Source organism: Cylas formicarius, unplaced genomic scaffold, assembly GCF_029955315.1.
Source record: "Cylas formicarius isolate icCylForm1 unplaced genomic scaffold, icCylForm1.1 PGA_scaffold_4__25_contigs__length_36172078, whole genome shotgun sequence".
In the NCBI taxonomy this organism is placed as follows: domain Eukaryota; kingdom Metazoa; phylum Arthropoda; class Insecta; order Coleoptera; family Brentidae; genus Cylas; species Cylas formicarius.
In genome coordinates this window covers 14,749,456-14,773,135 of record NW_026844334.1, presented here as the reverse complement: position 1 = coordinate 14,773,135, position 23,680 = coordinate 14,749,456, and the positions used below count along the sequence as shown (strand labels likewise).

Genomic DNA, 23,680 nt, shown 5'->3' with positions numbered 1-23,680 from the left:
AGGATATTATGCAACAAGTGCGGCATTTGACACGAGCGGAGCGAGTGTTTAACAAACGAGTGAGAAAAAGTTTACCGAACGAACGTGTTGCATACTATACTTTTTCTACGACCGTTAGTTTTTGGGTACATTTTCGCAAAACACCAATACATTCACTGAAATGACTGTCAGAATTGACAAACGTCAAAATTCAAAGCGTGGGAAATATCTTCGAAAACATCCGATTGCTACCAAACCCGTGCGGTAAAATCCCGGAAATGTCCGAAGTGGCTCGAATTCGTGGGAAACGAAACTGACGTGGTAAAGCGACACTTCCCGCACGCTAGATCGGTGCGTAATTAGGTATATTAGGAAGTAGAAAAAAGAAGTTACTTGAAATTAAATAAAACAAGACCGTCGGATATAAATGGATGTGACGTTTCATTTCATAATCCGTCAGTAGTAAATTGAAAAATGGTTTCACTTTTAAGTGTTTATGATGAATTATTTTTTTACATTGTTAAAAATTGTGGAAATTGTGACGGTTTCATATTTCAATGGTAAAATTTAGCATTTTTAAAGTGAGAGTGCTGGCACATTTGCGAAGTAACGGGTTTATTTTATTAGTACCTTGTAGAATTAATTGTCCTGTCCATTTCCTTCACCTTTTGCTGTTTGGCGAGTGCTTCTTAACAATTAAAATTCTTGTTTATTAGGTTCATATCGATTTTGCAATTTGAACACACATTCTTTTGTAGACTCGGTTCCTTTAGTTTCGGACTTGTACTCCCCGGCCGATTGTGTTGCCGAACCATAAATATTTTATGCTGCAACGGCTGTGTGCGTGGCCCCTTGTTCGCTTGGTTTTCTCTTAAGTGACACCGGTTTACTGAGAGATACTAATGCAAAAAACAGAGTATTAGTTGCGCATTAGAAGGAGTCATAACCATTACCATCTGTCACTCTATGAGACTAGGGACCGCATTTGCTTTTCATTGCTTCGGTATTCCTTGGCGAGCCTAGTAAATATTGTTTTGTTTCTTAACCTATTCTTCCTCGATTTTCTGTGACTGGCCGTCCGGTCGCCACCATAGATAGCGTTCGGGTAATTCAATCTCGTTGACGCAACCTCGATTCTTTGGCACGGGCCATACGGCCATCACCACAGATATAGTTCAGTTGTTCTTTCTACTGGCGGCGTACCGTCGACTAGGTTGGCAAGAGTGGCGTTTTCCCTCTAATTTTTTGTGCCCGTTTAGCCTTTTAATAAAACTGGTTGTCTGAATCGTCCGGCATTTTGTACGCTAGCTTTTGAAGCTTGGGGTTGTGGCAGATTTTCTTTTGTGTGACCGATTTCTTTTTGAGCCGGTAGTGCTACCCCAATAAGAGGGGGATATGTAAATTGGTCACTAATTTATGATTTCCCATACTTTTGGATCTATTTGGAGTTTGGAATGGGAATCTTCCTCAACGAGGGATTTTGAAAAGAATTGTCATTGCCCCATATTTCCAGAAAACCCTCGAATCGAGGTAAGTTACCTTTTGGAACCATTTCGCCACCTAATCAGTGTTCCTCAATTTATGCCGATTTTATTTTAGGGTTTTTTTTTTTTCTAATTAGTATTGTACGTATTGTTGCTCCGTTTCCCGCAAACCTTCCACGTGGTTTCTTCTTTCACCGGAATACCAGACCAGACTTGGTGTCTTGCAGTGTATGCTGTCTCTTGGGTACATGTTTAGTTGTGGAGTTTCCCCTATCGAGCAGCCGGCTTTCCGGACGGACTTTGCTGGGTTAACTGAGACTGCCCACCTGCGGCTGTCTCATTGAGCCACCATTCCATCTTGGCTTGGTTCCCGGGATAGTGACAGACAGCTGTGTAACGTTCGGGACATCTTGAGGTTTGGGTAGCTTAAGTGGCCTGTTCTCTTCAAGAACGGTTTGCGGAACTTATAGCCTTAAATTATAGTGTCTTACATTCTTTTGCACCGCCAAAACTTGAAGGTGAGATTTGACACTCACACCTACCACCAGGTTCAAGGAAATAAATTATTGTTCGTGATTCACTTGTTTATTTCCTTTACGGGTTGGAACCTCGGGTTGATAAGTCTACCTTTTTCGAATCACGTGGCGCCTACCTACCACCTTCCGGGACTGACCGAGGTGCCCTTCACCGCCTTCCAACCTGGCTTTGGTTTAGTATATATATTTTTTTTCTTTTCTACTTTATTAATTTTTCTCGGTTGTTAATGAGCTAGCCTAGGCATTGTCTTACCTCACTATTAAATTACGAATTTAATTAATTAATGCGTTTCTTTTTCACGACCCTGAGATGGAGAGGTAAGAAAATACAGGTATAAATTCGAATCAAAGTGAATTTTTCCTGCGTCAGGTGGTATTACTGTTGAATTATGTTTACCGAATTTGTTGTATTATGAATTTGCATAAACTGTTCGACACGCTGCATTATCATGCACGTATATGAAGCAGTAGAGATAAAATAAAAATTTGTATATGTTTGCTATAAACATTACCGACCAATCCACCCATTTTCAAATTATATTATTTGCTTGGTTAATTGTGCTAAAGTTAATTATTTATTAAATTAGGACACGTGTTCGTCTTAATTGTTTAACCGTGTAAAATCTGGACCTAGCAACAAAAAATGTTAAAACGATGCGTCACGAACCATGCTCATGCTGCAATAGTTATTTAGTAAATTACTTTTCTTATGCAACTCTAAAATATCCGCTCTCGTCACTTTTAATTTCGCTTTAATATATTACGATCAACGAGCGATACTTCAATCTTTGCGTGGACCATTAAAAGAATTGAATACACATATGGCTCTGCTATTAGCTATATAATATATATTGCAATTTCACACATTTAAATTTTTCACATGTTGCCTTAATTGTCTGGTCTGTTGCGCAGTAATCTTGTACAATTGTGCTAAATAATTACCTAATTAAAACGACTTTTTACTAATAAAAGAATTTTTTTTCAACTACGCAAGAGAATTGCCCCAATTGGAAAGCCGCTCTAGGATAAGCGAATTATCTTGATAATTGAATCATTTTATGTGACGTAATTGCATGTCTACTTTAAGAGAAGAGAAGCGGTTCGGCGAAACAATATTCCATAAATATCGGCATCGAAAGAACTCTTTTCTTATATACAGCGATCAACTATCTCGCGCAAGCAAGGGAAAAGTTGCACATTTGGGTACCAAACAATTTTTGAAGCATTGAAAAATCAAATGCAGTATTTTTATTTCTGTGTAATAGCTATGGCGCACTTAGGCTGTTAATTATTGAGAAGCCAGAAACGTACCTGCCATGCCAAGCTCTGGATGAGGTGTAGGGTCTGCCGTCGTTCGTGGCCCATCAGGCACACCGTCGACTGTTCGACAACGTCGTGGAGGCGGAGCAGGAACTGGTGACGTAACGCCTCCTCTTCTGGTTCGACGAAGTGGTTCCAGAGGTACGTCTCCAGTTTGGTGCGCTGCTGCGATATGTCCGGAAAATCTATGAAGAATCGCGAGCACATGTACCTAGAACAAAATGAATAAAAAGTCTTACGTCAGTTTCTGACATCTATATATTGTATCAGTACTTTAACCCAGTCACAAAAAATTTACTCAATTATTCACTGAATGGTTGTGCGTAGTTATATTTTGGTATAAATCTCACTAACGCAGGTCAATATGTGAATATTTTTTTATTATAAACAATATCCACTAGATGAATACATGCGGTAACCGGCATTTGAGTCACGAGTTTATTTGACAAAAGCGAAGCGCAGTGGAGCAAGTTTTTAATAAACAGTTAGTCAAAAAGTTTACCGCACTTGTTGCATACCATACTTTTTCTACGACCGTTAGTTTTTGGGTACATTTTCGCAAAACAACATGAATTGACTAATGTCAAAATTCAAAGCGTGGGAAATATCTCCGAAAACATCCGATTGCTCAAAAATCCGTGCGGTAAAATCCCGGAAATGTCCGAAGTGGTTCGGATTCGTGCGAAACGAAACTGATGTGGCAAAGTGACGCTTCCCGCACGCCAGATCGGTGTGTAATTAAATATTTTATAGACGAGAGTGAAAAAAAAGTTTACCGAACTTGTTGTATACTATACTTTTTCTACGACCGTTAGTTTTCGGGTACATTTTTGCACAACAAAATACGTTCGGTAAACTTTTTAAATCACTTGTTTATTAAACACTCGCTCCGCTCGTGTCAAATAAACTCGTCAGTCAAATGCCGTTTACCGCACTTGCTGCATAATATACTATAAATCACTCGTTTATTAAACACTCGTGAGTCAAATGCCGTTTACCGCACTTTTTGCATAATATACTATTTTCTACTCCCTTCCGATCCACTTCGGACATTTGGGAGCAATCGGATGTTTTCGGAGATATTACCGCACGGCTTGAATTTTAACGTTTCAATTCTGATAGTCAGTCGTCAGTGAATGAATTCGTGTTGTTTTGAAAAAGTATAGTATGCAATTACGTTTGCTAAACTTTTTAAGTAACTCGTTTATTAAACACTGCTAAATAAACTCGTGACTCAAATGCCGTTTACACACTTGGTCCTTAATATACTAATAACATAATGTTAAAAAAGCTCTCAACGTTCTGCAAGAAGGCTCGAAGTGACGTTTTAGTTGTATCTAATACCATCTGCACTAACTACCTATATTCTACCCTATTTTACTGCACGAACTGAGTATTTATTAAATATATTCATATATTGCCAATATTTCTGTATTCATCACATTATTAATAATTCGGGGTGACACCACAGTTATATGGCCATATATGGGTTTACCGTTTATACTTATTTTCCATTCAATTTTTCTATGACTGGGTCGGGTGTCCTATGAACATAATGTTACTGGTGTCAGTATTATGATTTAGGAACGCCTTTTTATAACCAAGTTTTTAATGCATTGTATTGCGGAATTACTTGTCGTTATAATCAGTGAGTAACTGCCGAGTGAACGTCAGTATGCGAATAGGGCCGTAGTAAAGTCTTGGTTGTTGGAAGCCGGTATTTAGGCACCGCATCCATTACTTGTCTGGTCAACTTTCTCGATGTAAGCTTTAGCGCGTGACTTAACCTATAACGTTCGCGGAAAACCCGATACAAATATTTTCCATGACAACCTCGACGAGTATCGATGTCCACACGATCGGTGGCGAGGGAAGCGAGGATTGTGATTAAAGTCGGCGGTTTGGACGGAATTAATCATTCAAAAGATAAATACCGCTTGGGAACTTTGGGATCCGTAATAATTGGGTCCCGGTTTGGTGGGTCAAACTTACTAATAAATAATGACTGATAACGTTTTTCGACGATTAGGAGATTCTCGGAAAATTTGAGCTAGACCAAGAAATCGGACATTTTTTTACTGCGTTATTAATGGAATAATTAAATCGAAATGAGAGATACTGAATGCGTAATAGTATACAATGCAATCTTATTGATAAATGCTACTTTTGTCACGGACTGACCGCAGCACAGTGGCGAGTGCATACTATACATACGTCCACTGAGTGACGCGTGACTTGACCATCAGAACTGGCAAAGATCAAAATACAATCAGTGTTTCAAATACACCCAAAACATCGGATGTTTGCGAATTCATGAATAAAGTACCGCAGATATCAGAATGACTCGCGACCTTGGTTAACGAAGTTTACGCTTGATCGGTACATAATTGGATACGATACGAGTAGGGAGTAGAAAAAAACAAGTTTGGATATCTTTTTTACCAACAGATCGTCGAATTCGAAGTGGGACACTCTCTATATAGGTAAAACGCCTCACTATTTGCCAACTAAAATTGCGAATCTATTAAAGTACATTTTTAAGTTATTATTAATCGAAGATAGTTAAAAATCGATGATTAATAAATAATTATTGGCTCAATAGTGGTGCAAAATAACTATCAATTTTCTTTCAGAAGTCGTCAAGTTATAAAATACCATTTCATTCGATTCATAATCTAAAAGCATCTGTGTAGAGTACAGATTATATATGTATATGTAGTATTTGTCTAGTTTATATTGGTAAAGATGCGATTGAAAACTTTGTTATGACTATGACTACTTAGACAACGGAAACAACCTCCTTTGTTCAATTTTATATTTTTCATTTTTGAAATGAAGCGCTAACTTCATTCAATAACTCATTCAAATTTCCCACCTGAAAATTAGTCATTATCTTGTATCTTGCATATTGAATATGGTTTTGAAATTTATTACGGAATTGACAACTCTGTCGTATTAATTGTCTCTGTAGTGGCAACCAACGTACCTCAAAAGAAAGCAAAACAAACCATATATGAACTATATTGAGTTTGTTTGCACGGCACCAAATAGATTCAGGCATTCAACTCAAGTGAGCGCAAAAAGCTCGTAATGGGAGAGCGCACGATCCTTTATATTTTTTTATCGAGCTAAAACGAATTTGTCGTAAAAGTTGCTCGAGGTATACATGGTAGACGACGGGTCTCATTTAAATTTAAAGGTTATGTGAAAGGTTTAATGGCAGTTCTAAAGGTCAAGGTCAATCCCTGCCGATATTAAATATTTGCTGCTGGACAGCTTCACGCGCATCGTTCGAGCGATAAAAACCTGAAATATTTATTATATATGCCACTTTTACTCGTTTGATGCTATTGAAATTGTTTTCTTTGGTAACTATAGAATTGCTGTGGATCAGGTGTCCGAACGAGAAACACATTTTTAAGTTCATCAAATGACAGACAACTTCGTCGAGGAATAAAAGCACAGTGGCTTTTTATTCCTCCTTAATCTTTTTAAAGTACAACGTACGGACGTAACTGGGTATTTACATACTAGCAAAAAAATATTGACTTGCCTTTCCTTTATATTAGATTATGAATTTATTTTGCTAGATACCCTAACAAAACTAATCAAAATGCTATAATTTATCGTCAAATTAAAGTACTTTTGATTAGTTTGCCAATAATAAAGGTCTTCGGAAATTGTACAAAAGCAACGCAATACATTTAATACGAAATAATAGATGCCATCATGTTATTTGAAGCACGTAAGCGTAGGTAATGGTTTTCTGAAAAATATTTAATTTGACCGAAAAATGGGATCGAAACAATTACGAATTAATTACAGGATTTCCTTCAATTTTTAAAGCAATTATCAGGGTATTCCACAACTTTTTATGCTACGTGCACTTCTTGGAGCCTATTGCATTGTTTTGAATGGATTCTCTTTACACTAAATCACATGCTATCTCCAAATTATTGCTTAGTCAACAAATATATTGTTTGTTTATGTGTGTATTCTATCATTGGCATCATCTTCATAAAGAAAAAAGTTATCGGCAATTTTTAAAATGATACAAAATTGAAAAACGCCATAAATCTCGGTTGACCATTAAATAAATCTCCAGCCCATGAAAGGTCCGTCGATTTTGCTTTATCTAGTGTAGAAGTAGAGTTATTTTCATCGATTATTTTTATCTGATATTCGATTTAAAGAATTTGGGTCTTATAACCTGAGAATTAAACCACCAAATTGGACCGTTTAACTAGGGTGCTAAAACTTTATTTAGATGTTGGAGCACCAGGAAATATCAAAAAAATACTTCGTTTCAAGAGCTTTATGGAAGAGATTGAATATGAACAATGTTCAAGGAGAACAATAGAACACAGTACGTCATCCTGTAGTCCAGTTTTTTTTTCTATTGAGGTTTTATTCCTCCGTGCCACAAGAAAGCAAACTATAATTTATTTCGTAGTCTTTCAGAAAGATGACGGAAGCGAAACTTACCTCTCCAACGACCTGATGTAGTCTGGGTGGGCGGGCTTATAATTTTTGACTAGTAGATTGCAGTATTTGAGCAGGCCGCCGCCGCGAATCTCTTCGGGTTGCCTGGTCGAGATAAGCCTCTTCTGGAGGTGGTAGAGCGCTTCCTGAAAGTCACCGTAGACCGATTCGCCCACCACCGTGGGGTAGAAGTTCTCCGAGACGGGCGGTCCGTCGCACCTGTAGAATAGCAGTAGCGAATCGAGAACTATCTGGAACGAGTCTACTGAAAACTCGAACTGGCGTCGCATGCGATCGACGAATTTTAGTTCGACGCCCCTGCCACGGGCGTTGCCCAACGAGATGAGAGACCAGCGGTCGCCCGTACCAGACCCGCTATTTACCTGAAAAGGAGATGAAATTGTGTGTTTGTCTGAATCATTTGTCGGTATAAAATTTTTCAAGGTTCTGTCTATAAATATCGCAGACGGTGTAAGAAATGCGGTAGGCGGGAGTAAATCTAATCTATAGAAAATTGTTGTTATTTAAGCGACCTGGCGTCTTACTTCTCTTTTAAAGACTGTCTTAGCACCTTCTTGTATGATGACGTCTTTACCTTTTATTTTTGAGCCTTTTTGTTTCACGTTTGGTCTTGGTCAAACAGTTGACCAACCAATTTCGTTTGAAATTAATGACTTCAGTGATATGGCTTTTTTGGGATCTTAGGGGGTTTTCTAGAATTTTTTTAAAGAAAGGTCGAAGATGATTAAATTTAGATTTTATTTGCGATCCAAAATCAAGAATTAAACGAAAATCGTCTGTCAACATGTCTGATAAATGGGGGTATAGAGCTTGCGCCTTGCGAGTTACATCAAAGTAAGTCAAGAGATTCGAGACTTTTACGAAACTATGAATTTTGTGTATCTTTAATAGGGACGTTAAATTTCTTTGTAACGAGCATTCTGCGTTATCCGCAATTCAAGCCTCTATATCGGAACATCTTTTTAGAGAATTATTTACCTTTAATTTTGTTCTAGATTCTTTGAAATATAGCCATTTTACCACAATGATTGTCCAGAGAATATCAACACTGAGCTGCTATGCGATGTAAATTTAAAAATTGTACATGTTAATGCTCGGTTCCCAAGGAGCACTCACTCATAATAAATACATTTCGCAGAATTCAAATGTAGAAGGTGTTTTGTTTTGAGCTCTTAATTAACTGTTGGTTTTTCTTGTTTTCTGAGGTTTTGTTTTTATTCTGTGTTAAGTTTGAATAGTTTCTATTTTGCTTTTAATATTTAAACCTTAATTTGCTAAAATATACGTACAATTTATAATAGGGGAAGAAGATTTTGAAGGAAATTTGAAAACATGCGTAATTTTTATTAACAAGTAAGAATTCCTTTTATTTTGTGGCGATACATGGTAAGTTTCTACACTTCGCTTTTGATATTGAAAACTTTAATTTTCCAAAACTTATGATGAGTCCTTACGTTTTACAATTTTACAATAATATAATTATTATTAACAGATAAAGAAAAATAAAGAAAACGTATTATAATAATTTTAATTATTTTTGATCAAATCGCGATAATAGTTGTTTTTAAAGGCGCCGCATGAACCCATAACATAAAAATGATCAAGTTCAGTACTTACTTAATTTTATTACAGGTTTAGCATTGTTTTTCGAGTTATTCAAATTTTGGGGAAACGAGCTGGGGCTAATAAAGGAATAAAAAGTAGAGCATGATTTTCTCTTATTATTTAGAATGACCAAAGAGACTTATAATAAACTTATGGCAATAATTTATAGTGAATAATTATCCATTAAATGCTAATGATACAAAGCAAGGCTTTTGAAATTTAAATTGAAAAATCTTCAAAGTCTTATTACTATTTTTGGATTATCCATTTTTGGATAAAAATTTTGACAGTTACACTTATTTTCCTAAACTGCGTTTCTCCTATAGAGAATAAAAACCAGAAACGTTCTTCTTCCCAAGACTGCTTTTGATAATTTATTGAATGGAAACATTTTTTTGCAACAAAAATGAATTTTCTACCAGTTACGTCCACGCAGACATGATATTTGATACTTAATGTTTCGATAGAAAAAAAAAAGATAAATGATCCGACTCTTAAGTCTTTTCTTCACCGTCCTGAAGATGATTCCCACAACTTTTGATCCTTTTCCCTTTCTTACAAGCACGAAAGAAGTTACGGCCACTTACCTTGACCATCTTGCTGACGTACGCTTCTTTGAGACTACAGGTGGATATTCTTTTTCTGCTGACGCCATCGGGCAGCATGTCGTATAGCGAACTCAACACTGCCGATTTGACTTTCTCAAAGTTTCGTGGCGACGACAATTCCACGCCAAATATGAGATCGAGATCGTTGTAGGGTTGTTGGGATGCGAGCACATGGGACGCCGCGCCACCATTTAGTCGAATATCTCTCACGCGCATCCCAGCTCCTCCCGAGGATGGTTCCGCTTCGAGTTTGTCCCGTACCACCTCCACCAAGTCACGGAGACGGACCTCCAATGTGGGAAAGTTTCCTCTGCCATGTATGCTGACCTGAAACCAAATCAATAGCGAATTTTTTTGTCTATTGTTACATTGTTTGGATTATTAAAATAAAAATCAATAACAATTAAAAAACTTAGAAAGAAAGTACAAATGAGAACGCGAGGCGTGATTGTGTTAAGAACTGTGCGGGATGAACTGCTTAACTTAGAGAACGGTTTGGAACTAGTACAAGGACATCTATATTCAGAGAAAGGATGTCTAGTGCGCAACAAAACGGAGTTATTGTCAATCCAGAGCCGTTATTAGAGTCAACTTTAACAGCATTTAAAATTATTCTCGTTACAAAATAACGAAATTTTTATAGTAAAATTTGATATCACTTGTCTCTTTAAAGTTTATAAATACAATTTTCTTGTACGTACAAATGTGTCTCTCTTAAAGATTTAGGGGTATTAACTAATCAGCAACTTAACTTGTCTCCCAGGGAGTATATCAACTATTTTTGATGGAATTTACTACCAGAAACTATCGACAAAAGAAAATTGTCTTATTTTGGCTACCATCCATAATGGTTATAGCAGGCCCACAAATCACAAACATTCAAAAATGTCTAATAAGAAGAACGGTATAGAAAATACTCCAGACAATCAAAACGATAGCGGTCGATGGAATTGTTGAGACTGAGATGAAAGTGAATTTTAAAACCTTTGGTAGCGAGGTAAACTCTTTAAAGTTATGGTAATTTTTTTTCTAACGTCCCTAATTCCTCACAAAAGCAGATTTCAACATCTCGGGATAAAGTGCATTCGAAGATTTACAAGGCCGTTATTAAAATTCGAGGCTGCGAATAATAAGCCGGTCAATTTCGGTAACGATCCATTTAATTGCGTTCGATCGATCAAAATCCGTAGGTCGTCCGGTGCTCGCCGGAGAACCGTTGAAAACGTCGACCTTCGAATATCTCTCAGATGATAGAAGTTTAAAGGAAAAGTACTTTCCACTCACCGTCTCGTCCATGACATCGTTCAGTCGGCACACCTGCTCGTAGGACAGTACCGCCAGTCTCTGTTGCACATCGTCGCCGTCGCATAGCTTGATTCTGTGCAGCGACCTCTGATGGTCGTATTCATGTTCGGAACCGCCCAGACCCGCAACGTCCTCGTCGTCGGTATCGGTGCCGATGCCGCACTGTAATAAAAAAAATGCCTTCAGCAAGGATAAACATTTCCTGGTAAAAAATTTTTGGCAGAATTTCATTCCGAGGGACCTTAATTTCGTAGATTTTCGTTAAGAGTCGGGTAAGATTTGGATAGCAGGAGCTGGTTTTCGATTAATAGATCGGGTCTAGATTTGGTTCTAGCAAAGAAAGTGGACAAGACGCCATAGCCAGGGAGGGCTCCTCGCACAGGCACATGGGACCAGAGCCCCGATTGTGGATCGCCCTGTGCGTGAGGCGGGGAGCTCTCGAAGCTTGGATGAGAGAACGGGCAGTGGTGGGCTGAAGGGTTGCTCCGGGAATGAGGCAGGCGAGGCTTAAGATGAATGAGCCCGCCCTCCCTCCGATCAGGGAGCTGCTTGGTCTGCCCAGAAGGGAGTGTAGAGCACTAACAGCGGCCTACACAGGATACTGCAGACTGGAGGCATCGTTGCTTGCTAGGTATTAGAGACGACCCGGAGTGCAGGTGGTGCATGCAAGGGAAGGAGACCCTATATCATCTTCTCACCGAGTGACCTGTTTTGACATGGGCAAGATTTGGAGTCTTCGGAACGGCCCTGATCGATCTGGACTCAGTGCACGGTATCCCTTAAATACCGATACCGTAATACCTCTACCAGGGACATAATCATCATTTGTCAGTGGTGAAACGTAAGAGAACATATACCAACAATAACGACGAATCGCCTTAAAAAACCAAAAGAGAAATTTACCTAAATCATTCTTCACAACTTCACGAAAGAAGTACCACAAAAAAAGACCAATGAAAGAAGTATAAAAAACGAAAAAATGAATTACTCATTTTTACTTCCACATAAAATTCAGACACGCCATCGGCATTAGAAACTAAAGAAGACAATAGATATTAGGTTAAAATCTCAAAAGTTGTGGAACAATCTTTTTTTGCATTACCTTGTTTATATTTGAAGCAAGTGTACCTAATTTGAAACATTTTAATTAACATTTTGAAGGTTCATTAAATTCAATTTTATAAAATTGAACATCGGAATATTTTCCTTCAGACTGCATGTTGGTGGGTGTGTAACGGGGCCACTTATTACAATGTTTGATAGTGTGAAGAATCTCTAACGAAATACAACTGCCTATGTCAGAATCGATACTCGAGCTACACTACTTCAGCATTCCCGCTTTCTGTTTGCGTGGGCGGATCTGCAAACAACGTTGCCACACTGGCGACGAATTTCCCGCTTTGACGGTAATCTACTGCGGAAGGGGGGTGGCGGCACACGTTTTTAGTCCTAATTTTGAGACGGTGCGTGTGAAAGGGAATTACTTAATAATTCCGTTCACATTTCGAATTTTTGCAGTTGAGCGATTCGATACAAAAAAATACAGATCCTAAAATGTCAGCGGGCGTTCATGCAGAACCGGATTGACGCATATAGATTTTATCGGTCTACGTATACACTGGCAAAACCATCATTCGTTTCGTCAGGTGAAGCGTAAGCGTCCATTTATTACAAAGACACAAAATATATATATTTTTTAAAAAGATCCACTATTAACCAAATAAATATAAATAATCCGAGTTAGAGATTAGAGATTTATAGATTTCACTTCGAGATACAGAACCGAATCCAAAAACATTCTTCAAAGTGGTCTCATTCAAACACTTCATTTCACACATCTTAGGATACGGATAATTTTAAGAAAGCATATATAAGAAGACAATTTAATCACAATATGAAAACACGTCATTTTTTCATGATTAGATTTACTGGACCTTTGAAAGATTGTTTTATTATATAGTTAGGTATAGTTAGTTTCTTTGGTTCCATTTAATACGAAAGTGGTTTCATCGTAAAAGACAATAACAATAAGACTTAAAATTATGAATTAAAGGTTAAAATTCTCCGTCGCTTTATTGGGCATTTACCTGACACTATTTTGCTCAATGATGCAAATAAAGAACAAGGCTAGTTCAAAGAGTAAAGTAATCTCGGCGAGTTTTTTTAAAAAAAGCTCTTCTTATTACACTAGTAACAACGTAAACAATTTGGCAACAGCGTGGGCGCTAGCGCCCACGCTCCGTTCATTCATGCGGCTCCCGTCTGCCGCCGTGACGTCATCGTCCTCCGCCGCAACCGTGTAGCTTAGCCCAGCAGCCGCCCCCATAATCTCGTCCGGGACCAATCGAAAAAGGAAGATAAAGCACGTAGTGTGTTTATCGTTGTCTTGTTGCGTCAATCGCAGGATGCTGCGAAAATCGCCTGCATTCGCTGGCGTTTAGACAAATCAATCAAGTTGGTTTTTATTTTTCATATTTCTACGACGCTTATAGGATTGAGAAAAAATGTGATAGCATTGCTTATTCCTAATCGAATCGAATCAAATTTGTCAAAGTTACTTGCTTATTTTCGGGTATTTTCTTTTACGCAAAAATATTACAAAACCACTAGGTATATTGTAAACACACAATAAATTACCATTACTCTGATTAACTATAAAATACAATAAAAGATTCAATTAATTTCACGACAAAATTGTGCGAATAGATTTTGGCGTAAGGTTTTTTCAAGTTTTCAAATATGGTTTCAGCAAGAGCCGCAGCGTGACTTAGAATGTTGCCATCATCAAATTAACCCAAAACTGAGTTTGTAAACACTTTGTTTACTGTATTTCAACAATGTTAGGGATACACTTCATATAATTTTAAAGTTTTAAGTTTTTAAAGTTTTATAACCCAAACTTTAGTCACGAGTTTCTTTAGGCACGAGCGAAGCGAGTAAGTGCCTGAGGAAGTTTATAAACGAAAAAAAAAAAAAAAAAACGACTTGCCGTCAGTGTTTCAAACATCTATCGAACAGTAACTAAAGCTCCGGAAACTCTCAACTTGGCTAGCGAGAGCGTTTAATAAACCTGACGTTTTAAAGTGACACCTTGTGGACGGCTGGCCAGTGTATAATTGGGCATTTTAGAGTATTAGAAAGTAAAAGTTAAGTGCAAAAAGTTGGAAAAAAATCCTGCTTTATCCCTCCCTACTCATAATTGTCTGGCGGATTGATTTTACAATAACAATTATGAACGACGTAACTAAATTTTCTGCAAATTAAGCGCGATTAAAAAAGGAAATTAATTGCATTCGTCAGCGAACGAACAAAATCCTAAAGTTTACAACGAGCCTCCGCAACTCCATTATGAGCATAAACTCATGAACGAAAACATGTAGATAACAAAGAATGAAGGGCGTAGCAGCTACGTCTGGCAAATTTCCAGGGCGGCTATAAAGTGAATGGCAAAAAGCAACAGTGCCAATATCAATTATTCCCCGGGTGAGCAGCAACAAGTATGGCGGCTGTGGTGTTTTCGCCACGCAGAGTTTGCTGAATGAACTTTGGCGCCTGAGCCCTGTGACGCGAAAGTTTTATGCATGGGTTCTGAAACATGCGCGCCATTTACGTAGGGATGACTACGATTCATTTATTTTAGCTGGTATTTCTTTTCGATTTCTTTTTTTTTATTTTAACGATTGGTTAGTTTAGTTAGTTAGAAAGATGCACATTTTATTAAATTAAATGTTATGTATGTTTAATATTGTAGTCTGCATTTACGAAAAAAATAAAAACTCAATAAATACTTAAAAGAGATTCTATTAATTATGATGGAACTTTAAAGATGCAGATTTCTTGTGACACGGATACTATTTAGGCAATACTCGCAGTACTCGCTTTGAATTTCACTTTAATTACAATAAAAGTGATATGAGTGCGGTAACACAGAATTGAACATCAATTTATAGTTGTTGGAACAGTAGTCATTTATTTTTATATTTATTCTAAAATACATTTCTTTTCTTTGTAGTTGTAGTGTCTTATATCTATCTATAATATATATATATATATATATATATATATATATATATATATATATATATATATATATATATATATATATATATATATATATATATATATATATATATATATATAATCTTGGCGTTTGGTTGTTCGAAACCTGTTCCCCTTCTGTTTTTGACACGAGTAAATATATGCTTCGATTTGATATAACTTAAATGCACAGATTTATTTCAGTCGAAGTTGGTACCATTGTGTAGTCGGTTAAGAAGCATTTTCAGATTAGAAGCGTTGAAGCACTCTTGTAGTTTTTAAGCGCTCTTTTAGTTTAATAAATAAAGTTCTTATCGTATACCCTAGCTAGAAGGCCTTTAAAAACTTTCTGAATGATGTAATTCCTATGCCTTCGTATATATACATACTTATATTTGCTAGCTAGCAACAATTGGTTAGTGGTTTGTTGATTGATTGCTTGCATGACGTGAAATAAACAATAATTATTAAAAAGTTAATAATTTTAATTAATTAATTTTACTGCCTTAAGTAAATCTGAAAGAGGTAGGGTAGTAGAGCCTATACGAGAAGCTGGAATGTTCTTTTGGGAAATTGAAAACAAGATTGGCGGGAATGGTACAAATGTGATGCTATGTTGGACAAAGTTGTATGTACATCATCGCCATACACGTTTATCTTAGCACATCCAACGCAATCAGACATAAAGGGGTGGCAGATACTGGTCGATCGATATCCAAGAAATCGATTTATTGAACAACTAGAGCATAAGGGATATTGACAGTTACGCCTTTTATGGTGTAAATAATCACGTTTTTGTTTGTGGGTTAACGATGGCTCACGAAGAAGTGGAGAAAGGCGCATAACTTGAATTTTGTATGGCAAGTGAGAATGCGCGTTCTAGGGGCAGTATGGTTAGGGTTCTTCAAACTCTTCTCCAAATTCCTCCGACAAGCTAATATAACCCTTTCTCAACGGCCCGCAAGATTTATTGCTTGTTCTGAATATCCATGGGATATGATAGGTCGAACGCTAAGTACCCATCTTATCTTGGATGTGCAACACCTACGTCATGAGGTAAGATGAGAAAGGGGAACCTACCTATATCGATCACATGGACAGAATGTCGAAACTCACTTGTATGAGCAACTCGCTGTTAAGTTTTTAAGAATTCCGTGCAATAAATTTGCTTGAAAATGCCACCAAATGTATTATCCCAAGTACAATTATCAAAATTTGTCTTTAGTGTGAGTTGTGCGATTTTCATTATAGTTTAAGCCATTTAGGATTCATTTATGCAAGCCTAAATTACAGCTTAGTTGTCCAGGAATATCCTTGAATTGTTCAATATATCGGTTCGAAATCTAGAAACTTTGTTATTGAAAATCGAAAAAAAAAATAGCGTAAAATATTGACATTTACGAACACTGTAAACATTTCAAAATCAATGGTCAGACGCCATGCTGTGGCGGACTGCAGAGTATACGGAGAGTATTACGAATTATCTATCACAAACGTTTGTGTATTTTATTTATTTGTGCCAACACAATGCATCAAGGTTATCAAAGGGCTGATTAGCGAATTTACCCCATGTCAATGTGGAAACGGTGTATGAGTTTTTGGCAACTAACGCAAATTTAAATGAACCTCACAGCAGTGGCGTTACAGTAGTTCGGTAAGTAGATAATATGTACATATAATTCTGTTCTAAATCTACTTTTTTTTTGTTTGGCACTAATGAATAAAATTTAATTCTGCTTTATTTTAGTTCATTAGGAGTTTATGATATTAAAACATGGTACATATGCCGGGTCGTAATAATTATGAAAGCTAATATCTGTTTTCTTCTGCATTGAATATTGAATAGGGTAAAGAAAAAAAAACGGTCTGCCATACGCAAAAGTGTGTTTTATTCTCTTCTGCAATCTACAAAATACATTTTTTTTAATGTCTCTCTCATTCCGAAAACGTCAAAAATAAGCAAATTTCACCTTCATGAGAACGTAGTTTTTCTTTCACTGTTTTAAAGGAAATGAATATACAGGGTATTATTGCAAATATAGGCTTACCTATACTTCATATTAGGAACCTAGCCAATCAAAATTAATTTTGATTTGTTCGAGGATTACCGAGTAAAATTATTAGGTAAGTACAAAATAAAAAAATTGATTTTCGCCCCTGTATAACTTGCTTAGTCTTCTAAAAATCAAAATTACTATGTTTACTATGCTTTCAGAAGTTCTAAGAGAACGACTAGTCACATAGATATAATGTTATATTATATTTTTTTGGAGTCCACTTGGAAAACATATATTTGAATTCAGGGAAACTTTTCAGTTGAAGGACTTACCATCCGGCACTATAGAGATTAAATATCGGTACGGCTGACATGCATATTTTTGTGGTACAATCTCAGGTTTCATCCGGGCTTGAAGGTACTCAACTTATATTCCATTTTTCTATATTTCCATATCCATATCATTTTCCAGGTCGAAATGATCTTCGCAGCAGTACATAGTCGACTTGCATAAAACTGATTTCACATCTCGTCGAGCTCCATCAAACCACTTTTTATGTTGTAGAGGAGCTTGTGGAACATTCGCAGAATTTTTTTTTGGTGTTGTACTGGACGTATTTGTACATTTTGAAACAAAACATCACGTTCTGTTTGGCATTTTTAATTCCGATAAAGTGCACAGAATTTAACCATAAATCAGTACCCGCTCAAACCAGATACTCTAAACCGAAAACCGGTGACTGCAACATTATTATCATAGTATCGTAAAGCCAGCCGGCCAGCCAGTCGTCTGATGTCTGGATACCGAAGTGACGCGACCTAACCTCGCGCAAAGGTTTCGTGTTCTATCCTCGCTTAAATGTTTACAGCGGACGAAAATAGGATTATTTTGTCCTCAAATTTTATTTGCCGTTTTTTCAGCACACAATCTATCGCTTTCTGTTAAAATAAGAAAATGTCGAAGCTACCTATTCCACAAGCGAAGCGCGAAATTGAAAGCGATTTTTTAAGAGAGTGATTAGCATTAAAAAAGTGAAATTAAGTCGCCGAACTTGCCAGAAGTTGAGTCAAGTATAATAAAAAAATCGTCCGAGTTACAATGCAATAATAACTGCGCCGTTCATCTTCAATGAAATCTTCCCGGGAATGGGGTCGGCGGGCAAACAACAGCCGCTCCATGTAAATAAACATTAGTTATTCAAGAGTGCCGCTACGCGGCCGAAGGTCGTTTTATATAATATTGTAATATGACTTTCTCTCCTCTATCTATGGAACCCGTTTATTGCCTGGCAGACGTTGGTTTGCGTCGTTGTTGCGGAAGTACGTGTTTGGCGAATTCTTTCCGCGACGCGACGCATAGCGGGTAAAAGTAAGGTAATTTTGTTAAAAAAAAACTGCAATTCTTAAAAATTGCTTCATTGTTTTAGATTTGCCGACTTTTTGCGTGTATACCAAACAAACTTTTAATCAGTTTGTTGTCAGGTCACTTACTTTCATTTTATTAATTTATTAATCCTTATAGACTGTCTCAATCTTCATCCTGCTGACTTTTGCGTACAATTATGGCGGCAATAAAACTCGGGTCCGGTGGGTACAAGAATAAAACATTAGGGACTCCCAAACGTTTTGGTAATTTTTTTTTCTTTTGAATACAGTGTCGTGTATGAACCATGTTTCATCAAGATATATTATGGACATGTTTCATCAACATATATTACAGATATGTTGTCTATATCTTTAAATTTCTTTGCAATTGCGTAATTTGCGTAATTCTTTTACTACTTGTCTTTTTTCTATTTTTCATTTTTATGTTACAAACAACTCTATGGACGGTGGCACGGTTTATATTTATATTAGTTTTATTTTTTTCTAGCTTCCTTTTCAGTTTTTCCAACGTAGGAACAACTTCGCATTGATAAAGACAATATATTTTCCTTCTTATTCCTGATCACTATCGGTTAGATTGAAAATCACTACATTTATACATTTTCTTCAATTCTCCACTATTAATGATATCCCTTATCGACGATATTGGCGTTTATGTAAGTAGACAGGTTTCTTTTAAAGCTTCTTGTTTAATAAGTCCTCTACTAATTAAAGTGTGATACACATTATTTACAACCCGTTTTGCATCCAGCGACAAATGATTTCGACTTGACATTGTGATATTCTCGTAACTGCACACATGGTCAACAACAAAAAAGAATACATTTTTTGTTAATGTCTTTACCCAATAACAATAGGTAATAGCATCGTTAAAATTTTATTGGGGAGAGTCTGTCGAAAGTCAACACGATGATGATTGAGACAGACTATACTTACATATATGTACATATAAAGGATAACATTATTATCATCAAATTTTCACAGCTGGCAAATGTGTCGGTGTCAGTTAAGCCCTGCATTATATGTTGTACAATTGTAATTTTACACATTTACATTACCTACTATAGAGTAATATTACTTTTACGAAGATTATGGATTATTTTGTATAGTGGTTTATATTGTGTCGCTGTAAAAAAGTAGCTACCAAAATTCTCTTTTACATATAAATTTGGATCAGTTTAGATTACTTCAAACAATTATTATCGAATAGATAAAACCATTACCTAAATCTGTTTTCAATTCACATTTGATATAAAAAGTGGAGAGGTTGGATTTGAAGGAATAACACCTAATTTTCCGTTCGAAATAATTTTTAAAAAGCTTTTTCTACACATAACCAAATTCCAAATTTCTGTGGGATTTTTTTTTTATTTCAGCTGAAACGTAATTTACTTGTACTTTTTTAAATATAATGGTCAATGCTGGGTCAAAATAATTGCCGGAAAATTTCACTATCAAAATTAATCATCAAATAAATCTATTTGTAGTGACTTTCTAAATTCTAAATTTGTTAGGGGACGAAGACGCCTCAAAATTTCAAATACCCAATTGTATTGCATATCACTGTCTTATAAATACACTCTAATAACAAAAAAAACATTAAATCGCAAAAATATTACCAAAAACCAAAATCGAGTCTGACGCAAATTTAAAGAGAAACACGAATCGGCGAAGCCTAGAAAGAAAATACGGAAGTGTCGAAAGGTCAGACAAAGAAGCAAATTTTAATGTCGTTTCGCTCGTAATTAGCCGCGGTAAGTCAAAACAAATGTTTCTATCTCGTAACTTTTGGTTGGTATACTCGCTTGTTGTTCGAAGTTGTATGTACAATGAGCATACGTTAAATAATGTGTATCCAAAACGTTTTCTACAAATGGAGGAAGAGTATGTTTGACACTTTACAAAAAAAAAATGATCAGACGCTAGTGCTTCACTTTATGTGAAAAGTAAAAAGAGGAAGTAGTTTATTTTTGACTTTCTTTAACGTGCTGCGAAATTTATGTTATTCGAAAGAAGGAAATTATGCGAAAAATTGAATAAATTCTTCGGTAAGATCACGAATGCTTATCTTACCTTATGTTTAACCGATATCAGTTACTAACCAATAATTTATGTAGAATTTGTCGAACTCGCAGTCACATTAAGTGTGTGCAGATAATTTTTTATATGTACAATACTATACAATACCATATTTTTTCTACGACCATTTGGATACATTTTTGCAAAACAACACGAATATCTTTCTACCGATCCGATCGTTACCAAACCCGTGATTAAAATACAGGAGACGTCCGAAGTGGTTTTTAGAGTGACACTTTCCTTCACGCTTGATCAGTGCATTATTATATACTTTAGAGCAGGGAGTAGAAAAAATAACTTAAAGCGATTATGAATCAAATATGTAAAAGAAAATTAAAATAAGTTAATTAATTTTTGACTTGACCTAAAAAGTGTATTTTTTATTGTGCGGTATTAAATTCGGTGATAGGAACCAAAGTAAATTAGACGGCCAACAAAAGAAAAACGAAAAGAGGTGGTGTATAAAGTAAAAACGAAAAATGAACAATATCGGTAAATGGTTTCTTTATAAAAGCTTCTTTTTAATCGATTGTTTGGTTAACGAACTGGGTCCGCAGCTTCGACCAGGTTTCGTAAAAAAAAGCGATATTCCAAAACATAAAGCGTCGGCGCGCTGCGCTGCACCGCTTTAACAACTGTTTAATTACCGACTCGATTTGCGCAACGCTGAAATATTCTATTACGGCAACTCATTTTTTTTTGCCGCGATATTAACGAAACCGAAAAGTCGCGCGACCGTAAATTTTCGCAACTGACAGACGAGAAGGAATCCGTATCCAAAGTGGAACAAAATGAGTATTTAAAAAAAAGTGGCGAGTCGCTGACCAGCCTTGCGGAAACGCAAAGCCGCACGCGCAGGTCACGATTGCCAAGACTGTCGTGTGTAATACGAGCTTAGTGACAAACTTAGTGCCGAGGAGAAAAGTGACTTATTTATTTAAAAAATGTATAAAAACATACTCTACAAAAGTGATGAGACGATCTTACAAATCTCCTTATTAAATTTAAGACTACTGAAACCTTTCAAGCTAATTGGTATTCTATTATAACAGATATAGTTCTGGTATCTAAATAGTTTTTCACATTGTGACGTTCTGTGCAACAACGGTGGTGATATTTGCTGTACATACATGTCCTAAATTCACATTATAACCATCATGCTTAAATTTTATTTTTTGGTATAAATAGAATGGGCGTTTGGAGCGGATTGCTTTATTATAAAGTTTTAAAAAGTTTTCTTTTCTCTCATCAGGAACTACCTGATTTCTTTTATTTTTGTAGTCACGCCCCTCTTGTATTTTCATATCCCACCAATTAACCGAACACAGTGATTCTTAATGAGTTTCACATCAAGCTGGGTAACGTCATAACACATAAATTTGCATTATGACGCCATGAACAAGCTGAAAGTTTCGATAAGTACTGTCTTGTAAAATTACGATTACACCTACCGTCAAAATAAAGTAAATGAAAATAAAGCAAACAATTTTTTAGATTTGTATATTGTTCTTAATTTTTCTGCGGAGCTTAAATAACCTATAACCACTTTTGTGCTTATTTATTACTCATTTATAACACCATCGAAATGTTTTAATGTTGTACATATTAAATAAAACTAATCAATTGTCAAAATAGCCTGGAATATTATTCGTCAGTCATAGCAGGTATAATGCTAATACTAATCGCAAATATGTAATAAAATGAGTAGCAATCAAACAAAAGTAAAAGAAATACCGACAAAAACTCGGTTAGTAAAACTGAGTATGAACGTCTTCTAAACGCGAATACTCTTTAAGATGAGTAATTTGAACGTCGACGCAGTGTAAATTTTATTGAAGTTTTGGGACAAAAATATTTTTTTGTTAATATCTGTTTCCATAATTATTATTAAGTGTAGTTATTAATAAATTTTTCATTATTATTATTATACACACGTAGTTATAATCTGTCGTTTTTTCATTTACAATTTTTGCTGTTATTTGTAAAAGGGCCTTTCTAATAATAAAGTTTGTGTACCATTTCGTTGTTGGTACTTTTTACCAAAATGGTTTAATTTGCATCAGGTTATTGTGACATCAATTAATAAGATCGTTCTTGGAAAAATTAAATAATTTGAAAATAGAAATGTATTTTTCTACTCCCGTCTGTAAAATACCTAATTTACTTTCCCACGTCAGTTTCGTTTCCCACGGATCCGAGCCACTTCGGACATTTCCGGGATTTTACCGCACGGGTTTGGGAGCAATCGGATGTTTTCGGAGATATTTCCCACGCCTTGAATTTTGACGTTTGTCAATTCTGACGGCCATGTCAGTGAATGTATTCGTGTTGTTTTGCGAAAATGTACCCAACAATTAACAGTCGTAGAAAAAGTATACTAAGCAACACGTTCGGTGAATTTTTAAAATTACTCGTTCATTAAACACTCGCTCCGCTCATGCTAAATAAACTCACGAGTCAAATGCCGTTTACCGCACTTGTTCCATAATATACTCTGTTATTATTTGAACCACAGGATTTTGGATTTTTAAGTTTAGATAATGATATAAGTTATTATCACATAACTGAGTTTTTCTGTGGAACCTCAGAATATAAACTTAATTTTACCCCGCAAAGAAACGAAATTGGGTAAAAACATTCAAAGAAATTGCACAAGTTATTTGCAATCGGCTGGCGCTTGATTACACCCTTTCCCATTCGGTCGCAGACGTGAAAGAACGAATATGTCGGAGAATAATGAAAAAAAAAAACGCCATCCGACCTTCAATATAAATAAGCAATGCTCGTAATTATGTGTTTGCGTTGCCGGAACTGTAACCGTATAATTTCGCGGCACTGCAC

The 23,680-nt window shown here is 36.2% G+C and overlaps 1 protein-coding gene across 2 annotated transcripts in view; it reads right to left on the bottom strand.

The window, feature by feature from the left end:
• Positions 1-23,680, bottom strand: part of LOC132701518 (terminal nucleotidyltransferase 5C) — a 66,684-nt gene that overhangs the window by 4,076 nt on the left and 38,928 nt on the right. Inside the window, exons 2-5 of one of the 2 annotated variants that reach the window (XM_060669500.1) lie at positions 11,320-11,452; positions 10,015-10,362; positions 7,805-8,184; positions 3,311-3,530 (exon numbers count right to left, since the gene is read on the bottom strand). In XM_060669500.1, the coding sequence (XP_060525483.1) occupies positions 3,311-3,530; positions 7,805-8,184; positions 10,015-10,362; positions 11,320-11,452 (1,081 nt within the window). Of the gene's footprint in view, positions 1-3,310; positions 3,531-7,804; positions 8,185-10,014; positions 10,363-11,319; positions 11,503-23,680 lie in introns of both variants that reach the window. The other variant, XM_060669499.1, reaches the window with a different exon arrangement.